We start from the raw sequence: 20,007 nt of genomic DNA, 5'->3' as shown, positions 1-20,007 counted from the left end.
TCCTGCCTTCAAACTTTTGTAAACTATTCCTAATGCCTGAAATTCACCACCCCTTACCTCTGTCTCTTAGAATCCCTATTTTATTTCAAAGCTTAGGTTATCTGTCTTCTTTGGTGGGAAGCTTTTTGCAATCCTGTTAGTTCAATCAACAGTCAAACAACAAATTTAATTAAGCACCTACTATGTGTCAGGCACTATATAAGGGACTTGGGATACGAAAATAAAGAATGAAATAACCTTTACTTGTAAAGACCTTACTTAGATTGTACATATTAGTCGTTAGTACTTGCTATCTTTCCTTCTTAATCACTGATAGACTTATCTCAGTACATGTTATGTCCTCCCAGGGGTACGTAGGCTTTTTGAGGATAAAGATTTGTGAGCAGGGATGTGAATTAAATGAGCATGTTAAAACTGTGGCCAACAGAGTTTGAGACACTGCTTTCAAATGTAGAAATATCTAGTTCTAGGTGGTTTGCTTCTACAAACTGACAAGTGAATCCCATTAACTAATTGTGTTTCATAAAGAAAAGGAATCAGTCTTGTCTACATATTCAGTTGCAATTCATCTCACCTGAAACTTGTACTATGGGAAATTAGAAATGAGAAATCTGTGGGTCTCATCACTCCCATTCAGGACCTTACCCTCATCTGTTGCATTTTGTCTCCCTCTGCCCCATAACCACGGTCCTTGTACACTTAAATAGCAAAGATTATAGGACTTCCGGCTATGAATAGAATATTCTGTAAAACCCAGGTCTACAAATGCTATTTTAAAATGTGATCTCTTGTATAATTTGGACACATTGCATGCTTCACAGACAATCACTTGTACCAAGATATATGACCAAACAGTTACATATAGTTTTTTAAGTTCTTACAAGAGTAGCTAGCTAGATTTTCAGCAGAGTATATTTGAGGGCAGAATATAAATTATTTTGAAACATGCTGGCTTTTTTGTGTTAATGTACTTAGGAGGGTGATTAACCTAACAGAAAAAAAGTATATTTTAATGATAATAAAGATGAAGCAAATTCACTTAAAAATCCTTTTAGAAACTTGAAAATTTGGTGGATATTTTGAAAAGCTGAGTTCTCTAAATAAATCAAGGCAAGGTCCTCAAATTCAAACTTGGACCCAGCAAGACAGTAAATGAATGAATTTATAAAAAAGTAAAAGACATGGACAGCAAATGTAAAAAACAGTATTTCATATGTTTCACAATTTTTAAAAATGCCTTCTCGGCAAATGAAATAAAAGAAAACAAATGCCTGCTTATTAATCCCTTGACCAATCTACAGAAGCAATTCTCATCTTGTTTTAAAGATCTAGATATTTCTAAATCTGAATGGATAAGGAACCCATTTGCCAGGAACAAATGATTCATTTGATCTGACTCCACTTAATAGACTCCTCTTATTACAATATATTGAAATACACACTTGAACCTGGAAAGTCTTTTTATGTTTTGGCTATGGTTAAATAAAGAGTTTATTAAACAAAGTGATATACATTATCCTACTATTTATAACATCTTATTTGTGTGAAATGAGATTTTCTGCTGCAGCTGTTTTCAAAAAACAGAATTTCAATCTTGATTTATGTGTCAGAAAGAATTACATGTAGCAAAACATCAATGATACCATATTTTGAGAATTTTTGTACCAAAAACATTAATATACTTACAAAGTTACAAATATGTAAAAGAGTTATTGATAAATACATATTGGTATAGGCTATTATTTTATTACATATTTAAGATTGGTTTATACACTGTAATAAATTCTTCATTTTATGTGAATGAAATAAAAGCTAAGAAAAATCTCTCTGTAGATTATTTGATGAAAAGTCAGAGGGGATGAGAATTTTAAATAAAGGGATGTGGGCATTACCAAATAAAGGTTGGAAGCTATTGATGTAAGTCTGGAGCTCTATGGCTTATTCCTTGAACTGAAGCCATATTGAATCATATTGAATCCACATTGAAATCACATTGAAGCCACATATAAATCACCTTACTTTTTCAGCCTGCTGTTTGAGACTGCTAAGATATTTTAGCATAGACTTGATGGTCAGGAAGACTTGAATTCCAATTCTTTCTTAGATACTCACTACCTACCTACATGACCCTGAGCAGGTCACCTACCCTCAGACTGAACCTCAAATTCAGTTTCCTCATCTGTAAAATGGAAATAATTAGAGCACATACTTCTCAGAGCTGTTGTGAATATAAAATAAAATAATATATGTTAAAGGGCTTTGTCAACCTTAACTTAGTACAGAAATGTATGCTATTATTATTGTTGTTATAATCTATTAGCTATCGTTCTCAGACCTCTGCAATTGATTTGATAAGAATGCAACTTATGCCATCATCCAAGTCACAGATATAAAGAAGTTGAACAGAAGAGGAGCAAGGTCAAATCCTGTACCACTCCTTTAGGACTCTTCATGGATATTGAGCTAATAATTAACACTCTTTGGATCCAGTTGGTCAACCTATTTTGAAAGCACACAATTGTATAACCACTATATTGTCCACATGGAAGGCATATGAGACCTTGTCCAATGCCTGGCTAAAATCCATACACACTATCCTTAGATCAGGTCCCTTATCAGCTAATACCTAACTGACCAAAAAAGAAAATGAGGATTTTTTTGGTATGACTTGTTCTTCCCATGCTGCCCTATATTCATCACAATCTCCCCTTTCACAAAGCATTCCTTTAATGATCCAAACTATGATTTTGGTGAGGATTGCTAACAGGAGAGGGAAGAGTCAAGTATGACTCTTACAATTTTGAATCTAGGTAAATGGGAGAATATTGATGATTTTAATATGTCTTGAGATATCAGTAGAAAACAAAGAACGTGCTAGTTTTTCCTCCTGGCTCAGTGAACTAGGGAATAACTAGCACTATAGACAGCGGTAAAGGAGGTAGTATCAACATCTTGGCAAAAGTTAGGTTTCAATTAATGCTAAAATACAGAAAAGATCTGAATAAAAGGAAGCTTGTGGATAATACATAAGAACTTCCAATGGGCACAGTAAAAAGAACAAAAAAGAAGGAATTATAGAAATGGTCCATGTGGGAGGTCATTCTTGAGGATAGACCTACTAGTGGCCATGTATAGAATCGGCCAAAATAGAAATGGCACACTTTTTTCTATAGAAAGTTTTAAAAGTGTTTGCAATTATGTTCAGAGATGAAGAATTTGACATTCATATACTCCAGGTAGCATTGTGATTCCATGTAAGTATTTGCTATTCTTATTCTTACAACAGAATGCAGATGCTTGTTATATGTACACTGAAATAAGAATAATAAACTAGTCCATCACTAGATCACCTAATGACTTAACATTATTTTGCTTTCATCCTTAGTAAGGATTCTTTCTCCAGTGTATCAGAGTTCAAAACTTGACTTAACAGAGCTCGATTTAGATGTTATATGAATCATAAGAAACTCCATTTACTCTATTCTTGATTTTGTGGGCATTTATTTTACATTAAGCTGCTAATCTTACGTTATAATTAAATTCTACCATAAAATCTCATTTTTTTTTTGTTCTTGTAATCCATTTTATTTTAAGAGCAAAAAAAATCACTCAGATAATTGGCTGCTTGGGAACTAACTTCAAAACTACTAATGCACTGCTGAATGGGCTGGGTTAGCAGTGTCTTCTTTTTTCCAGGTGAAAGTACTCATATACAATTAATTTCTCAATTAATAAAAACCATGTTCTGGAAGAAAAATGACAGTGCAAATGCTATTTTAATCAATCATTTTTCCTCACTGCGTAACAACTGGCAAAGTAATCCTGGGATCCATTCCAAAAGCAATAAAACTTCAATGTGAGAAAAGAACAAAATTATCTGTGATGCTGTTTGCTTGCATCAGAGCACATGCCTTGAGAAATCCAAATAAAGCTTCAAGAGCTGTTTTCTCACCATCATTTTTTACATGATGATTATAGAGAGTCAGGATAAGCAAATACAAAAGAAGAATTTTTAGCCAGCTTTCTGTTTCTACTGGCTAATGCAGTGATTTTGGTGTTACTCTAATGGTTGTGAAGTGTGCATTTTACATCGAAATTAGCAGCAGCATTGTGTGGATGAATGAACAATCTTTTTAAATAGGGGAAAAAAAGCACTCTTAGGGTATGGGGGCTTTTCTCTGGCTGGAAGAGGGATTCTTTCATTGCAAAAACCTTAATCCATCTTAGTTTCAATTTCTATGCTAAATATCCCCAAGGCACTTGGCGCTTTGATGCATTCCTCACAGTTTTAATGAGATGAAGCTAAGAGAGAAAACTTGGAAATTCTCCTGCAAATTATTGTGTCCAGTTGCACTGATGGCTAACCTATGCAAAGAGCTACCAAAATGAGCATAAATTATGATTATTTAGTAAGGAAAAAAGTCCCCAGATAATGTTGGATTCATAGGACCATAGATGTATAACTTGATGGGAGCCTAAAGGGGTCTTTACTCCAATCTGTCACTGAACAGATGAGGAAACTGAGTCCCAGGTAGGTTGGATGGTTTGTCCAAGATCATACAGGTAGTAAGTCTTAGAGGCAGGGTTTGAATTTAGGTCTTCTGATGCCAGCATCAATGTTCTTTGTCCTGAATCACACATTTAACTTATTTTCACGCCCTAAAGAACATTGCTTTCTTTTTGCCTCCTCACAAAACACATCTCTGGGACTGATTAGCAGTCACTCAAGTGCCAATGTCAAGATAATTGTTATAAATGGTTTGCCTTAGTTTTACATCCTAATACAACATTAGTTGTCAAATAAATGGTTACTGAACACCAGGATTTTTTCTGACAGCAAATTGTCTCCTATTATGGTGATTCTAAGTCAGTGATCAATTTTAAAAGTCCATATGGCATATACATGTGTGTGTATACTTAAATAGTTATGTAAGTAATTATAACTATATATAATACACATGTGCAAAATATATATATATAATATATATATAGTGCACATACACATATATACATGATGCATATATATACATATATGTATGTAGTTTTAAAAGTCACAAGTCAATTTTAAAAATACAACCTTTACATACATAGCTAGTTTAGCAAATCACACAGCACTGAGTTTCAAAAGCAAATTTAATGTTAGGGAATTTGGTATTGGTGTAGCCACTCTTATTAATTTATACTCTTTTTTCCCCATTGTAATACAGGACTTACACCAGGCAGGAGCTCACATAAGCTGAGCTTGAGTACCATTTTGGGAAACCCTAGGAAAATGGGATTTGGAAATGGACACTTGATTGGCAAGGCTGAGGAGAAGATTTCTTTGCCCTAAACAGTAAAGCTTCCATAATCAAGTAAGCTTAACAGGAAAGTGGGTTTTAAGTGACTAACATTAGTGATTTGCCATTTTTTTTAGAAGTTTAAGCTCTTCATAAAGGAATCCCTTAAACAGCAAGCTTCAATGGAAGAGAATAATGTGCCCATTCTAGTTAAGAAGGATAAATCACTTTGGCTATTTTTCTAGCTAACTGCCCCTTGTTGTTGTCTAGTCATTTTTCATTCATGTCTGACTCTTCAGGACCCCTTTTGGGGTGAATTTGAACGCAGATCCTCCTGACTCCAGGGTCTGGTGCTCTATCCAATGTGGCACCTAGCTGCCCTAGGAAAAAATAGTCTCGAATGATATGGAAGCTGTGAACTTTAACTTTAATCTGATAGAAAATAGTAAGTAACCTCGGTAGAAGAGTCTGTATGTATATACGTGTGTTATCATCCAAGGGGCAGATAAAAGTGACTAAAGAAAAAGAAAATCACTGAGAACAAAGCAGCCAGCCTCCAAGGACCAAAGCATTACTAGGTGCTCAGCCAATAAGCAAAGCCCACCCATGGAATCCTCCTTCTCCTTCAAGATCAAGCAACACTTTCTACATGAAGCCTTTCCTAATCCCCGCAGCTGCTAATGACCTCCCTCTCAAACTCCTTGCACTTAACTATTTGGTGTTTAGCTTTATTTATTCTCTTTCCGTTTATCTTGAACACACTCATATATGTACCTCTTGTTTCCCCTATCAGAACGCATGCTCCTTCTGAGTAGAGATTGTTTCATTGTTGTTTGTATCACCAGCACCTGGCACAGGCTGTTGCAAGAGATACTCCACTGAAAGTGCTTCCCTTCTGACTCCAAAATGCCAAGGGCATGTCTGTCTTGCACATGCTCTCCCCTAATTAATGGCAAATATGGATTCTTCAGGAATGTCATGTCCACATGTGCATATGTCTTTTTTTTTAAAGAGGGAGAAAGTGACAGTCAGTGTGATATGGTTCGCAGTGGAGGCATCTTTAAACAGCTGAATTCTGTATCTGTTGGTGATCTGTCCTAATTTCATTGCCTCTTCCATCCTCATGTTACATAGCTGACAGCATCTTTTCTTGAGATCACAGATGATCTGGGGCTAAGTGGACACTGGCACTTACCTTCACTAACTCGGTATAACCAGTTTCTTTTGCAGTCCACCAAGGCTGGGCTTTAAGTCCATTTACATTGTAAAGTGAACGCTGCCAAACAGATGCAAAATGACCTCTCTTGTGCCCAAGTTCATACCATTTATATGCCTGAAAAAACCAGAAAAATAAAATCTAAGATATGTTTTCAAACATCTGGTCAAATGGCTATTAAAAAAAAATTAAAGTCAAACAAGAGGGCGGACTAGACATTTTCTCTGTTCCCCACAACCTCTCAAACCTCTCCAAAACAGAAATTCGGTACCAAAGATAAAGATAAGGTAAATTCAGCTGTCCCCATGTTCTAGAACACCCAGAATACAAAAGAAGGTACAAAAAGACCCCCCAAATCTCAGAACTGACATTCACTTACTCAGCCCCCTTCTCCTGCGTCCCTTACTGCCAACACCAAAGCTGCATTAGCAGACCCAAGGACATAGCCTTTCATCAAAACTCACTCCATACCCTGGTCCTCACTCTCTCTCTTTCTGTTGCTCTGGAGACCCCTGGCTTTAGGCTGTGGAACTTTGCTTGGGTCTTGACAGTCAGTTTGGCCACAACTTTTCAGGAACAAAAGCCTTCTTAGGGGTTGAAACCTGAAAGCACCAAGGCTGTAAAACTCTAAACTGCCAGGGCTACGACAGAGAACTGAGACACAGAGGAAGTAGGACAGGGCACTGGGACAGGACACTGCATTTGAGGGACTCCTCAAAGTCTGAAAGAAGATCACAAAATCCAGCTGGGTCCAGTTCCAATGACCCAAAAGTCATGCTGGTGACCATGAATTGTCCAGTTTGGGAGAAGCCTGAGACACTTTGAGATCCAGCCCCTAAGGAAACCACAATCAGAAGGCTATCAGGAAGCGAGTGATAAGGAAAATAAGTAGCCAAAAAGAATGAAAGTCTCAAAGATTTCAGAAAGAAGAAAACTTAAAGACCTTGAACATCAACAGATAAATCAACAGGAAAAAACAGTAACAATGGAAAGAAATAAGGCCTCCAGATCTAGTAAACTAGTTCAGGCATCTATGAACAAACACAACAAAATGAAGGAAATACTTGACAAGACCAAGGAGCCTATGGAGTTAGAGGAGAACATGGGACAACAGCACACTGTTCCTGAGTGGCTTAAAAGAGAAATGGGAATTTTAAGAACAGCATTTATGTCCTGCACATCAAAAATAACGAATAGAATAGAAAAATTTGAATTTTCAATGGCAAACCTTACCAAAGAAATAAAAGACAGATCAATAAATTAGAAATACAAAGACACAGAAATGAAGGACAACCTAAAAGAAGAAAAGTAAAAAACTGTAACATTTAAAAGAATTATCACTATGTAAACAAAACATACTGAACTCGAGGAGCAGCTAGGTTGCGCAGTGGATAGAACTCCAGCCTTGGAGTCAGGAGGACTTGAGTTCAAATCTGGCCTCAGACATGACACTTACTAGCTGTGTGACCCTGGGCATGTCACAACCCCATTTGCCGCACCAAAAAAAAGACAAAAAAACAAAAAAATATACTGAAAGTTAACATGGGATGTACAAACAAAAACAAAACCTTAGCTCCACAATGAAGGAGGTAATAAAAAAGAACTTCCCAGAACTTCTAAACAAAGAAAATATAATTATAATTGAAAGAATTTGCAGATTGCCTCCAAAAAAATACCCAACTGCAAACTGCAAGACACCTGGTGGTTAAATTTAGCAATTCAATTCAGAAACAAGTTCTGCAAGACATTAGGAGAAAGACTTTCAAATACAAAAGAAAAGACATTCTAATAAAGTAAACCTATTCTTACCCACTAGACAAAAGAGAACAGAATGATGAGTTTTGAAGAGCAATAGAGCTCAGGATACAGCCCAGGATGACCTATCCTGCAAATCTGACCCTAACCATACAGGACATAAGATGGATACTGAACAATAAAGAAGAGTTTGAAACATTATTAGAAAGAAGATAAGAACTGAAGAGATTATTTGCTCTCAAATACCCAAACAGAAATGCAGGAGGAATGAATAAATGTAGCAGGCAAGAACAGTGATAGCAATAGTGACATCAGAGAATCTGGTAAGAGACTTCTTTCTAAATGTAGAAAAGGTGACAGAGTGAAGGTAGAGGTTACAGGAGGAAAAGGCAGACAAAGGGCATTACAGACAGAACTTGGGAGATACCTTGACTGAAGGTGACTGCTTCTTTTGGGGGGCTACATTACATGGGAGGGTATGTAAAGGGGTGGGGAGCAGGGTGGATAGAGAAGAGTGAATGATATGCCAAGATCAAATCTAGCAATGACTGGAAGGTGACTTCTGAGGTCTCAGAAAGATTAGAGCCTACAGCAGAGTGGACTGGGGCATGGGGGTGGGGAATTGAAGAGGTGAGGAAAGGAAAGAGGTCTCACTTTGGAAATGAGAAAGGGTTTCACTGATGAATGTTCCTATGGATAATGAGAAATGGTCAGTTAAGGGAGGTGTAGAATTAAGCCTAGGAGATCTGGTGCTTAAGAATTCTACTTGTCTTGAGAGGTGGGAAATAAACCCCCTGGGGACAAATGTCACCTGGAGGAATGGTAGAAATGACACAGGGAGGAAATTTCCATGCAAATGTAGGGAAAAAAAGGGTCAACAAGAGAGGGTATAGATTGGTGGTGAGCTGCATAATCAAGGATGATCTCAGTGGGGGAGGGCCCTACCACAGGGCAATGTCTTCTATCACCTGCAATAACTGGCATTGTTCTGAAGGGAAGCACACTGCAAAAGGGAAACAGATGGGGCAAGTCCTATAAGGAAGTCGTAAACAATGCCTAGAGGGAAAACTTAGCTCCCAAGACCAAGACCAAGTTATCCTAGAATAGATGCCTTGGAAGCTTTGGTTGCATGAAGAATACTGAGGAAAAAAAAGAGACAGTGAATTATAGGGGTCATAAATCTTGAGAATGAAAGTCTAGAAAAGAGAAAATGGATAATGAGGAAAGTGAGAGATGCTTTTTGGAAAGGGGCTCAAAAATAGAATTTAAAAGCTAATGAACAGGACTGAAGGGGAGGAGATGAAGGGGAAATATCAAAGAAGAAGGCATCAAGGGTGAGAGTAAGAAAGTCAGGGAGAACAGGGACACACTAATAAAAGGTTAAAATAAGTAAAGGAAGGAACATAATACTGTCTACAGAAGAAGAGAGAACTTGTAACTGAAAAGCTGCTGTACAGACAACATTAATACATCTGGGATAATAAAGGAAGTGCCTGGCACATAGTAGATGCTATATAAATGCTTATTCTCTTCTCTTCCCTTCCCCTTCTTCTGACATAAAGGGAACCATTTTGTGACTTCAAGATAATTGTAATATGATACAATGTGCTTTGGAGACAACTGGTCTTCTCAGAGACAGCTGTCTGGAAAGTATGGTTCTCCATATCTCCCCTATTGAATAGTGTCATCTCCGTATGCTCTCAAAGAAGCCCTTTCCATATGTTTCTCATGCAGTGCACCTTCCATAGATTTGGCCACATCAGAAAGCATGTCTGCTTCCTCATTTAATCCTTATCCTTCCAGTTATCACAAATCCAATTATATCATTCTTACAATATCTGTAATACATTGGCTGCTTCACCTGAATATATGAATTCTTATCATCTATGTTGACCTTCATATTCTAATACTTTAAAAATCACATCCCAACTTTAAGTGTATGGATCAGTTAGAAAAAAAATAATTAAAAGATGTACTTCTTAAAATAAAAAAAAATCATTATTTATTTTTTAAATAGTGGTTTCACCTTCAAAGGGAATATCATGCTTTGTATATGCATGATACATGCTAGGAAATAAAATAGCAAAATATTTGAGATTAGGGAAATTCATTTTAGTCACTCTTGTATGCTGTCCTTGCCCACATATTTGAGTTAAAAGTACTCTTAAACATACAAAGATAATTATTAGTGAGAGTTTTAATAACATTTTACCTGAAAAAGGAATTTATTTCAGTCCATCTTTGAAATTTAATAAATATTAAAAAGTGTTTTCTATTCTAACTGTATTTGTCTAACATTTAAGACTTGCTTCCCTTATTTCTATTGTTCAAACTAATAAAAATGAGTTACAAGATACAACTAAATAATATCAGTAATGACTATAAAATAACATTAAAAAATCTGACGGCACATTAAATTTGAATCACCAGGGATCTATTTTTAAAGGATATGTTTACTATGAAAAAAGTAGGAAAAAGGATATCCTAAAACCAAAAGAAGAAGAATAGGATTTTAAATCAGGAGCCCTAAATGATTTTCCCCCTGTACTTATCTTTTAGGAGACAAGTAACTAAGAAGACAAATTCATATTAGAGATGATACAAAATAACATCTTTTTAAAAAATTTTATTAATTTATTTTGATTTATCAATAATCACTTCCACATGCTTTTGAGTTTAAAATTTTTCTCCCCCTTCCTCCCCATCACCCTCCCCAAGATGGCACACAATCTGATACGGGCTATACATTTACATTCCCATTAAACATATTTTCACATTAGTGGTATTGTAAGTAAAAATTAAAACCAATAGGAGGAACCATCAGAAAGAGGAAACAGAACTCAACAGAAGAGAAAAAAAAATAGCAATTCAACTTTCATAGTTCTCATTCCTCCTTTTCTTCCCTCCTCTCTGTCTCTCTTTCTGTCTGTCTCTCTGTCACTGTCACACACACACACACACACACACACACACACACACACTCTCTTCCTTGAGTCCAATTACCATCTCTATGTAGATGACTCTTAGATGTATATATCCAGCCCTGATGTCTCTCCTGACATCTAGTCCCGAACCTCCAACTGCCAATTCTAAAATTCAGCATGTCCAAAATACTGTTTCCTTTCAAACTGTCTTCCTGACTTTCCTATTTTTTTCAAGCTCTCCATCTTTCCAGACACCCAAATCTGCAAGCTTAGTGTCTTCCTCAAGTTAACTCACACTCACCCCACATATTCACTAAGTTGCCAAATCTTAATTCTATATCAACAACTTTCAAATCTGTCTCATTCTCTTAATTCAAGCAGCATAATCTTCCCGATCTCAGTCTCTCCCATCTCCCACCCATCATCCACACAGCTGCCAAATTAACATTCTCATTCTTAAAACAAAGTCTGCCACTGGGTAACAATCTTTAGTCTCTGTACCACGTCCAGAAATAAAGTACAAACTTCTCAGTTTGCCACTTAAAACCTTTCATAGTTAGGTAGCCCAGTGGATATAGCCCTGGGCCTGCAGTCAGGAAGACCTGAACTCAAATTTGATCTCAGACACTTAGTAACGGTGTTATTCTAGGCAAGTCACCTAACCTCTGTTTGTCCCATTTCCCTCATCTGTAAAAGGGGGATAATTACAGCGTCCACTTCCCAGGGATTCTGTGAGGATCAAATGAGATAAGAATTGTAAAGCCCTCAGCATATTGCCTGGAACACAGTAAACATTATATAAAATGTTAGATATTATTATTATTATTATAATTTGACTCATGCCTATATTTCTGGCCTGATTCCCCTCTCAGATTACACCCAAACTGCCCAACTAGTTGTTCCCTGGAAATAATAATAGTAATAAAAATAACAACAATAGCTAGCATTTACATAGCGTTTTAAGGTTTGTTAAGTCATACATACACATTCATTTGATCTTCACGACAACCCTATGAGTAGGTGTTAGAGATTTTAACACCCAGGTTACATATTGAATCTGAATTCAAGTCTTTCTGACTCCACATCATGCACACTGCAATACTAAGCTGCTTGTGGAGCTGACGCTGAACCTCTGGTTTCCACGCTTTTACATGGGATATCCCCCATCCCTGAAATGTACTCCCTCCTCACCTCTGCATCTCAGAATTAATTTTTTCTACGGGAAGTCATTTTGCTGTTTTTGTTCAGTCCTTTCAGTCCTGGCTCACTCTTCGTAACTTCATTTCAGGATTTTCCTGGCAGACACTGGAGTGTTTTGCCATTTCCTTCTCCAGCTCATTTTACAGATGACGAAACTGAACAGGGTTAAGTGACTTGCCCAGGGTCACATAGCTAGTAAGTGTCTGAGGCTGGATTTGAACTCAGGATGATGAGTCTTCCTGACTTCAGGCTTGGTGCTCTATCTACTGCACCACCTAGTTGTCCTAAGTCATTCTGGGCCCTCTATTTTACTTTACAGTTGTCCCCTTCCCCTTAACATAACAGCCTTAGTTTTATTTATGTGTACGTATGTTGTATTCTTTCCCTTCTTCCCCTCTTAATATAACATAAGCCACTTGAGGGTAGAGATTATTTTGTTTTTGTTTCAATATTCCCATCTTCCTTCGTAGTTGTAAATGGTAATAGTAAATGGCAATTAACGAATGTTTGTTGAATTATTTCTAAGATATCTTTATATGTTAATTCAGAGTACTTTTTGCATGAAACATTTATGAATGCTTTGTCACTAGTATGAATAATTTCATAGGCTTCCATGGATCCTGGAAGGATTGGTCACACTAGGGAGAAGCCAAAGATCTTACTTCCTATATGAGATAGTAACTGAAGTAGGGGCATCAGGCCTACATTACTCACTGCCTGTATTGTATCAGAGGATCCAGGCTTATATTCATTCAAAAAAGTGTGTTTACCAGGAAAATACAAAGGCTTAGTTCACAGTGTCACATTCAATTTAGTTAATTGGTTGAGCCATTCCTAATTGTTTTATTAGAAGATTACACTGTTGATGATGCTTTTGCTGGTATTTATGAAAGTGGCTGACAAGAGTGTTAGGACCTCCATCCTTTGCCCACTGAACATAAATGGCACATGAGCTCTGGGCAGCAGCTGTTTGCAAAGTCCACCACTGTTTGTAGTTCTGCCTCTCTAGCTTAGAAACTACATGTCAGTTCTACTCTAAGAGGAAAATGTTGCTGTTTCATTATTATTCCCTAGCAGTTAACAGCTAGTACAAAATATCTTAAATTGAGAATGCTTTTTTTCCTGTCTACTTTGATTTGACTGGCTTCATCATAGAGCAACTGGTTTAAGACTCTGATAGTGTTCATCCTTCTCAAATGCCATGCCCAGATGAACTGACAGCAAACAAAGTTTCTCTACATTCCACCTCTTCCCTCTGCTTCTCTTCACACCGGGTTTTTGGGTTTTTTAAAATTCTTCCTCTTCTCCCATTATCTCTCTGACTTCTTGTCATTTTACTTTTGCTTTCTTATTTTGAGCTGTTTTCTTTTTCCTTTTCTCTATACTCCCCTTTTAATTCCTTTTTATCCCAGGGCAAGTAGGGGCCACAATAGTTAAAAATTCTGAACTTGGAGTCAAGAAGATGTGAGTTCAAATCTTGCTTCAGATGCTGACTAGCTGTGTGGCCCCAGGCAACTCACTTAATCTGTGTCAGTTTCCTCATCTGTAAAATGGGGATAATGAGAAACACCTGACTCACAAAGTGGTTGTAAGGATACAATGAGAAAGGTAAAGAGCTCTGTAAATCTTAAAGTGCTATAATAATGCTATTATTAATATTACTATCTTACTCTATTAAGTTCCTCTCACTGACACACTGACACAATCCCTCTCAAAAATACACACACCCACACACACACACTTTTGTTGCTATGAATGACATTGGACCACCAATGCAAATGAGTTTGTGTGTCTTGGCATGAAAAATCACTTTGGTATGAACTAAAGTTTTGCTACATGTGAAAACTCTGGACAACTCTTTTCTGTTTCTATAGCTAAAATTCCAGGCTAGGTATTTAATACCTAACACCTAATTAACTGAAACAATCCATAGCTGGTTTCCCTGCCTTCTGTTTCCCCCCCCCCCCCCCCCCCCCCCCCGCCCATTCCATCCTATGCAAAATTGCTAGATTGAATTCCTCAAACGTTTGATTGCAAGCTTCCAGAGGGCAAGTGCCATATCTTTTCTTTGAAGCCATCCCATGTTGGTATTTAGAAAAATATTTGGCACAGAGTGGCTATTCAGTAAATGTCACAGCCTCCATAACTGGTGACATGAAGGTCATGTGATTTTCTATCAATGCAATGTCAACAATAACATTTAATGCATATTTCACATTCATGAATTAATACACGTGTAAAAATGCACTTCATGCTTTGTGGGGTCTTCCATTCAACTTAATAGAGTGCACCCTTAAATCTTAGTGTCTTTTAAAGCTTTAATAGCTTTTGGAACACTCCATATGTAAGATTTTAGTCCACGCTTACCATGGGCAGAGCAGTATGACAGGAGAATGAATACAAGGATGAATAATACATATCCCTCTGCCCTCATGGAGCTTATATTCTTTTTTAAACATTTTTAAACATAATTATGATATAAAATAAGACACAGCATGTGTTTATAAAATTAATACACATTGAGTACATGAGTGAAGCATAAAAATGCTACATAAGGTCAGTGGGGAAAGATCATTACTAATTAGGATAGAGAAAGGCTTCATGGAAGAAGTAGTATTTGAAGGAAAAACAGAATTTCAACAGATAGAAGGGAGGAATGGGGAGAGGACTGAAGGGCATTCCTTTGAAATAATATGAGCAAATCTATTTCAATACCTCAAATATTTAAGGATACTCCTTCCAAGACAATGAATGAAACCTTAACGTAACTTAATAGATAGTTTTTGAGAACTGCTATGGTTAAAAATTTTATGTGGCCGTGGCTGATTTCTTCAAGCTTAATTAACCAGGCTGGTCCACAGAAAATGGACATGGTTTTATTCTTGGATACAGGCTGTTAACATCTTTCCAGCTTGATAGGATCTGACAGAGCTTGCATGCTACTCATTGAGCCTTCAACAACTCAGGATGTCCTGGAGGTCATTAAAATAGGCTTTCCATGGATTTGCAAAGGTCCAGAAACAGGAAAATGCAGATGATATTAGGGGTTTGGTTCTTAAACTTTTTGTGTCATGGACCCCTTTGGCAGTCTGGTGAATCTTAAGGACTCCTTCTCAGAATAATGTTTCTGATTCCCAAAATGAAGTACATAGGATCGTATGAGAAATCAAATACACTGAAATAGTTATCAAAGAATTTTTTAAAAAAATGCTTCATGAATACCATGAGTACTTGGTCTAGTCTAACTGGAATGGTTCCTCTTTAGCCTCTGTATATCCCACAGGGCTTAGTACAGTTCTCTGCACACAGTGCCATGGAGGACTAGGTAGCTATGTGGGAGAGGAGGGGAAGGGAAAAGATTTTTAGATAATGGCCACAATGCTGAGTGAAAGGAAGTGACACTGACAGATCCTCTGAAGTCAAGAAAAAAAAAAAGCAGAATTTGGGAGAAAGATAAGCTCAATTTTAAATAGACTGTATTTGAAGTGCTGGTCAGACATCAAGGAGAAGGTAATAGGATCACCATTAGAGACCATCTAACCCAGGCCCTTCATTTGAAAGATAAGGAAACTTTGGCTCAGAAGTCAATGACTTTCCCAAGGTCACCGGGTAGTTTGTGGAAGAGGTGGGATTTTAACCCTGCTCTGTGTATACAAGAGAAATAGAGTAAATTGAAGGCAATCTCAATGGGGATTGGTGTTGGTGATAGATATATGGAGTTTGGAATAGAGGTCCAAGCTGGTGATAAAGATCTTGACAATTATAAATTCCTTAAGGGTATGGACTGTGTCTTCATGACCTCCAGGATCAAATATAAAATCTTGTTTGGCTTTTAAGGCCCTTCATAACCTTCCCCCTTCCTACTTTTCCAGTCTTCTAATACATCTGTCAATCCCCTCTGCCAACTCTATGACCTAACTACACTGGTCTTCTTGCTATTCCTTGAACGTAACACTCCATCCTCTTATTCTGCTTTTTCATATATCCCCCCTTGTTTGTAATGTTCCCCTTCTTGGCTTGACTGTCTTCTTCAAGTCTCAGAAAAAATATCTCACCTGTAAGAGGCCTTTCCCAGTCTCCCTCAATGCCAGTGGCTTCCTTCTAAGATTGCCTTCAATTTACTCTACCTCTCTTGTACATACAGAGTTCTTTGCATGTTGTTTCCTCCAATATAATGGGCTCTATGAAGGCTAGGACCATATTTTTGCTTTTCTTTTTCTCTGTCTTTACTACATTTACTATGGTGCCAGGCACTTAATAAAATACTTGTTGACTTGACTTTTCAACGCCTAGGACAGTGCCTTACACACAGTAAAGTGCTTAAAAATGTTTTTTGAATAGAATTGGAAGTTATCTGCATGGAGTTGATTCTCAGAGAAAAGGAAGAGAAGGGCCTGTTTTTGTACTAGTATATTGGTTCCCCATGATCTCTTTGCAATGAACCTCTCTACTTTCCATATTGATGTTAATTGAGTTTGTATATTGGTCCCAAAGATCTAAATCCTAAATTTTAAACAAACGCTTTTGTAGTGAACTAATTTTTCTTTGTTACTGAGACAATGAAAGGCTCTTTCTAACCAAGCTGTGAAACAGAACATAAATTTCCTGTATCTGTCATTGGCTCTGGTTTCTGTAATGTTCAAAGACAAATTAAATGTGTCGTGTGTGACAAATGCATTTATATCAATCAGGCATGGACATTTATTCAATGTTAGACAGATAGTGTCAGCAAAATCTTGCCTCTGTCTGTCATTAGAAGGAACTGAGGGTCATTTCCATCTCAAAAGGTGTGAAGAAGCCAAAATACTTATTAGTCAGCAATTTTGACTCTCTTCTTTCAATTCACTCCTATCACCACACAATATTCTAGCTGTCAGAATGGCAGGTTGTGCAGGCACAGATACAGAAAAATAGAAACATGAACCGAAAATGGTGTCAATTATCTAAACCTCTATTACTCCAAATCAGTTCACGTCTTTTGCCGATAAATTCCCTGTCACAGACCCCCTTGATTTTTTGAATCCACGATTATCCACAACTGGATCCATGCTTTTGGTTAATTTTAGAAATGCAAAGCTATGTTACAATTAGCTATGTCTGTGTCATGGACACAGAATTTAATTGTTATAAACAATGGTGCAGCTTCCTCCTTGGATCCTTAATCCACTGCTTTTCAAGAAGTGATTGATCCATGCCTGGGTAGCCCCACACATTCATCTTAGAAATTAGTGTAAGTTGTTTTTTCATGGAATTGTAAAGTAGAGCAAGATGGGACCTTAGAGGTCATTAAGTAAAACCCCCTCATTTTACAGAAGATTACTTGTCTAGGATCACACAGCTAGTAGAATTTGAACCCCAGTCTTTCTGACTCTAAGCCTAGTCTGATCTCTGGTACTCCTCATTGCCTTTTTAGCTTTTAGAATATGTTGTCACTATTAATAATGTAATTTATGATTAAAGAAATGACATCATACTGAGAAAAAAGTAATTATGACAAAGGAAACATTCAATAAGTTTTGTTTCCCCCCCTTTGGCCATAACTCTCAGACATTACAGGTATGAGAGTTCACCTAACACTTGTCCCAAGAAGTTCAGAGCATAATTATGCCATTAATTGTAATGGTGAGTGTGTAAATAGAATTGTTTAAAATAAAGATCCTTCCTCGCTAATACATTGTTGGTGGAGTTGTGAAATGATCCAACCATTTTGGAGAACAATTTGGAACTATGCCCAAAGGGCTACAAAAATGTGCATACCCTTTGATCCAGCAATAGCACTTCTAGGGCTATATCCCAAAGAGATCAAACAAATGGGAAAAGGAACCACATGTACAAAAATATTCATAGCAGCTCTTTTTGTGGTGGCAAAGAATTGGAAATTGAGAGGATGCCCATCAATTGGGGAATGGCTGAGTAAGTTGTGGTATATGAATGTAATGGAATACTACTGTTCTATAAGAAATGATGAACAGGCTGACTTCAGAAAAACCTGGGAAGACTTATATGGTCTGATGCTGAGTGAAGTGAGCAGAACCCAGAGGACTTTGTATACAATAGCAGCCATGTTGTGCAATGACTAAGAATGTTAAACTGAACCCTTCTCAGCATTATGAGGATCTAAGACATCTCCAGAGGCCTCAGGATGGAAAATGCTGTCCACATCCAAAGAAAGAACTATAGAGGTCGAATCGCTCTCACTTAATTTTACCTTAAGTTGAATTTTGTTTCATCTTTCTGATGGTTCCTCCTATTGGTTTTAATTTTTACTTACAACTGCACTAATGTGAAAATATGTTTAATGGGTATGTAAATGTAAAGCCTATGTCAGATTGTGTGCCGTCTTGGGGGGGGGGGGAGAAAAAGGGAGAAAAAATTTTCAACTCAAAAGCACATGGAAAAAAAAATTTTAAAAAAAAGATCCTTCCTAAAAGACATCTACATCTAATTTCATAACAAAGTTATCACAGCAAAATTTCAAAACAAACCTATTAAGGTGTTTTCTTTAAAGTTTTATCTACTTTGTTTCTTTTGTTAATTGTCAGATGTCTCTTTGCCACAAAATAACATATATAAAGTGCTTTGTCACACATAGGGGCAATATACATGTCGGCTCCTATTAATAATACTTTGCCTCTTTTGCTAATTGTCACACACTTTTCACTTCAAAACAATGTTTCCCTTCCATATGTACCTTCCCATGGCACTTTGAGAGAGACCTTGGGATTACTTAGTCAGTTTCCTGGCAACACACTGTGATATCAAACATGAGAATATAAATTCTCAGGGAAAACTGGATTCTCAAAATTTAGACCAGGGGTTACACTGAAAAGGCCTCCCAGCTTAAATTAAATTCTATAAAATACCTAATAAATACTTGATAAACTTGATAATAATTTACCATTTACATGAGTGCAAAGTGCTTTATAAATATTACCTCATTTGATACAACTCTGGAAGGTAAGTGCCAAATGAGGGAACTGAGGCAGAGAAAAGTTAAGTGACTTGCCTAGGATCATGAAGCATTTAAAAAAATATTTTTTTGATAGCTATTTCAATGTATTTGATTTCTCATATGATATTAAGTACTTCATTTTGTGGAATGTCTGAGGTGGCATTTGAACTCAGGTTTGTTGGGTCCTGGTCCAGGACTCTACTCACTCTACCACCTAATTGCCTGAGTATTTTTTGAGTATTTTCATTGGAAATCTTTTTTTTTGTTTTTCTTTTTCTACAATCAACTTTTTTTTTCTACCACTTCCTCTATAAGAGAAAACAATGAGATCACTACCTCTTTGTTCCCAACTCTCTGCAAAGCATCACCCAAGTGGAAATAAAAACGCCCATCATCAGTGCCAGGGTCACCAGATTCCAGTCCCTCCTGGTGAAAAAGTAACAAAAAAAAATCTTAGTAATATTGAATTAAGAGAATTCAATAAATAAATTTATTTTATCCATTAAGCTACATCTAAGAAAGGAACAGCAAACTAAGAAAAGAAAAAGCTAATCACACCCACACATTTAAGAGCTAGACAAAAAAGATCTCATTTCAACTTTGCAGTTAGTTTACAAATCAAAATTTACAACTCCAGAGAAAATAGACATCACAGTCCAGATCTCAACAATAAGGCAATCA

The 20,007-nt window shown here is 36.9% G+C and overlaps 1 protein-coding gene across 5 annotated transcripts in view; it reads right to left on the bottom strand.

The window, feature by feature from the left end:
- ASPH (aspartate beta-hydroxylase) overlaps nucleotides 1-20,007 on the bottom strand; it is a 257,979-nt gene that overhangs the window by 35,688 nt on the left and 202,284 nt on the right. For all 5 annotated transcript variants that reach the window (XM_078153392.1, XM_078153393.1, XM_078153394.1 and 2 more), the window contains 2 exons: nucleotides 19,663-19,752; nucleotides 6,475-6,612 (listed from right to left, as the gene is read on the bottom strand). In XM_078153392.1, the coding sequence (XP_078009518.1) occupies nucleotides 6,475-6,612; nucleotides 19,663-19,752 (228 nt within the window). The remainder of the gene's footprint in view (nucleotides 1-6,474; nucleotides 6,613-19,662; nucleotides 19,753-20,007) is intronic.

Source organism: Phascolarctos cinereus, unplaced genomic scaffold, assembly GCF_003287225.1.
Source record: "Phascolarctos cinereus isolate Bilbo 61053 unplaced genomic scaffold, phaCin_HiC Scaffold_4;HRSCAF=312, whole genome shotgun sequence".
NCBI lineage: Eukaryota > Metazoa > Chordata > Mammalia > Diprotodontia > Phascolarctidae > Phascolarctos > Phascolarctos cinereus.
The sequence above is the reverse complement of the archived record's forward strand: the minus strand, read 5'-3'. Positions and strand labels throughout refer to the sequence as shown.